At 31.4% G+C, this 2773-nt stretch overlaps 1 protein-coding gene across 1 annotated transcript; it reads right to left on the reverse strand.

The window, feature by feature from the left end:
• Positions 1 to 316: 316 nt before the first annotated feature.
• Positions 317 to 2718, reverse strand: LOC106477771 (aldehyde dehydrogenase, mitochondrial-like; the record flags this gene model as incomplete). Its single annotated transcript, XM_022381225.1, has 5 exons — positions 2572 to 2718; positions 1821 to 1882; positions 1274 to 1516; positions 1008 to 1110; positions 317 to 585 (listed from the first exon to the last, which is right to left on the reverse strand). Coding segments are annotated over exons 1-5 (792 nt in total), but the record flags the coding sequence as incomplete, so codon positions are not given.
• Positions 2719 to 2773: the final 55 nt, after the last annotated feature.

Consider the following 2773-nt stretch of genomic DNA (forward strand, 5'->3'; position numbering starts at 1 on the left):
CAGTGAGTTAGAGTAAACTACCTGAAGAAACTGTACATTAATACAAACTTTCAAAAACACTTTCAACAAATTAGTCATTAATTTTCAAAGTAGCTTCTAATCATTAAAATTGACAACTTAATTTTTCAGACAATACATCTTTTAAGAAATGATCAACCTGGGGGGGGGGGGGCGTCTAAACTGTCATATCTAACTTTTTTTAAAAACCTAATGACTGAAAGATACAATAATAATAATAATTTGCAAATCAAAATTTATGGAAAGAAATTATTGAAGATTACTTGAAAAAAGAAATGAAAGTTACTATACGATATACAATTTCTCCCTCTATGTACATGTCTATACAAGTTGTAGTTAGTTCTGCTTGATGGGTAAATACAAAAAGAAATCTACACAATACCTGAGGACCTTGTTCAGTTTTATCATCAAAAGGATCACCAACTATTTTCTTCATTGCCCGTTCTTTGCTTTTCTTTACAAACTCGTCATAAATTTCCTCCTGTATGTAAGTACGTGATCCAGCACAACAACATTCTCCTTGGTTGACAAAGCATGCGAAATGAGCCATTTCAACTGCCTTGTCCACTGTAATAACATTTTGATTCAATACACTACCAACAAGTGGGGAGTACAAAGTCATGTTCAGAAATTAAACAACATACATTTGCAAGTGTCCATAAACATGGAACTACACTTAACATGCTATCCCCTCCCCATAATTTTTGTTGGTGTTGTCCCGACACCTAGCTTCCAAGTGTTTTAGTGTAGGTAGTAATATGCTACTTTACAGAGTTAGAAATAGCTTGTTTATAGCATTACTCATTTGTTTTCATCCCTACAAGTGATAGAGTACAGTTTTAAATAGCATATAAAATGAAGTTAATCTTTAAAACAAATATTATTTAAGATTGTCTTCAATTTTAGAAACAGTAGGTTAGTTATGGCAGCAGAAATAATTGAATTTAAATCAGATTTACAAAACTATAAGAATCATCATCAGTACTTACAGTCAGCATCTGCAAACACCACTAAAGGACTCTTTCCTCCCATTTCAAGGGTAACTCGTTTAGTGTTGGTTTTACCCGCTGCTTCCTGAATTAACTTGCCAACCTAAATTCAAATATAACATTTTTAAAAAAGGGAGGTGTAAACAATTTTTTTTTTACAATTATCATAACATCTGTAATGTTAGGTAATAGTCAGTTTTGGAGATAGATCTTGTGCCGACATATTAGTGTAACAGCGCCATTTACAAAAAACAACAACAACTCACCTCAGTTGAACCTGTAAAAGAAACCTTATCAACATCAGGATGTTCTGAAATAGCTGCTCCAGCAGTTGGTCCATAACCAGGAACAATGTTAACAACACCAGGAGGAAAACCAGCTTCTTTAATCAAACTTGCTGCATATAGAGCTGATAGAGGCGTTTGCTCAGCAGGCTTGACAACAACAGTATTTCCAGTAGCCAAGCTGGGCCCAAGTTTATTAGTCACCATCATGAGAGGGAAATTCCACTTTGAAGACAAACAAAATTATTGTACACATGACTTCTCTTCTATTCAATGTTAAAATATTAATTACAAATATTACAATATTTTGATATAATTAAAGAAGAATTTCAATGATTTTATGAACAATATTTCAAGGTATATATTTTTTTTTTTGCAAGAAAAGTATACTACACTTCTGCCATAAGATATGGCACACCTGATTAGTCTGTAGATACCAAATGTCTTGCTTTAAAGGGTTAGTGAAAAAGAATTACACTACATAGATCAATGTTACTTTTAACTACAAATGACATAAGGAATTTCTTACAGGGACAATCATGCCACACACTCCCACAGGTTCAATTCTTGTGAAGCTGAAAAGATTACCATCTGGAAAAAATAAAGATAATCCATGTTCATTGTCCAAGATAAACCAAAGTTACAGAACATTTTATGTTAAAAAATTAAATTTGGAATCTAAAGGATATTAGTTTATTCTTAAAGGAACATTTTAGAGAATGATAAACAATTTTGTATATAGGCAGAATGCTTCCACAGTATTCAAAAGTCAGGACCCTGAATACATGGCTTACATAAATAATATACTTCAAGATAAGAAAATTATTATATTTGTTACAAATAAAGTTTTAAAATTGGTTTTAGTACTTGAAACTAAGAAAAATAGATATACAAACCTTAAATTTCAATTAGTATACCACAAATTATGCCTAACAACATATTAATACAGTTATTATATTCCTTGAAGAACTTTGTATTTTTGAATAGCTGGTACCATAAGTGTTTTTGCCTAGAAATTACATTAAGTTTCCTAGAACGCTTAGTAGCAAGTATAACAAATAAAAACAAGTTTTGAAAGATAGAAATGTATACATTCCACATCATAAATAGCAATATTAACTTATGTACTTTACTGTAAGACACTTAATATTTAAGTGGGAGAGAGTATGGGAAAAATTCAGTTTCCTAAGAAATACCTTGTTTCTTAAAGTAATCCACCATGCTAAATGTATATTTAAACAATTTTTAATAAGGTTTTTCTACAAAGTTGCTTCACCTACCTACTGGTATAGTCTTTCCATGAACCTTATCTGCCCATCCAGCATAATAACGAATAGTTTTAATTCCCAGTTCCATATCTCCTAAAGAATCTTTAAATGGCTTCCCACAGTCCATAGTTTCTAGGCTCTAGATATAATGATACGACTCATGGCTAATATAATCAAAGTAAATTATACTAAATGAAGTTGAAATGTACTCAAG

The sequence above is a fragment of the Limulus polyphemus genome, unplaced genomic scaffold (genome assembly GCF_000517525.1).
Source record: "Limulus polyphemus unplaced genomic scaffold, Limulus_polyphemus-2.1.2 Scaffold78439, whole genome shotgun sequence".
NCBI lineage: Eukaryota > Metazoa > Arthropoda > Merostomata > Xiphosura > Limulidae > Limulus > Limulus polyphemus.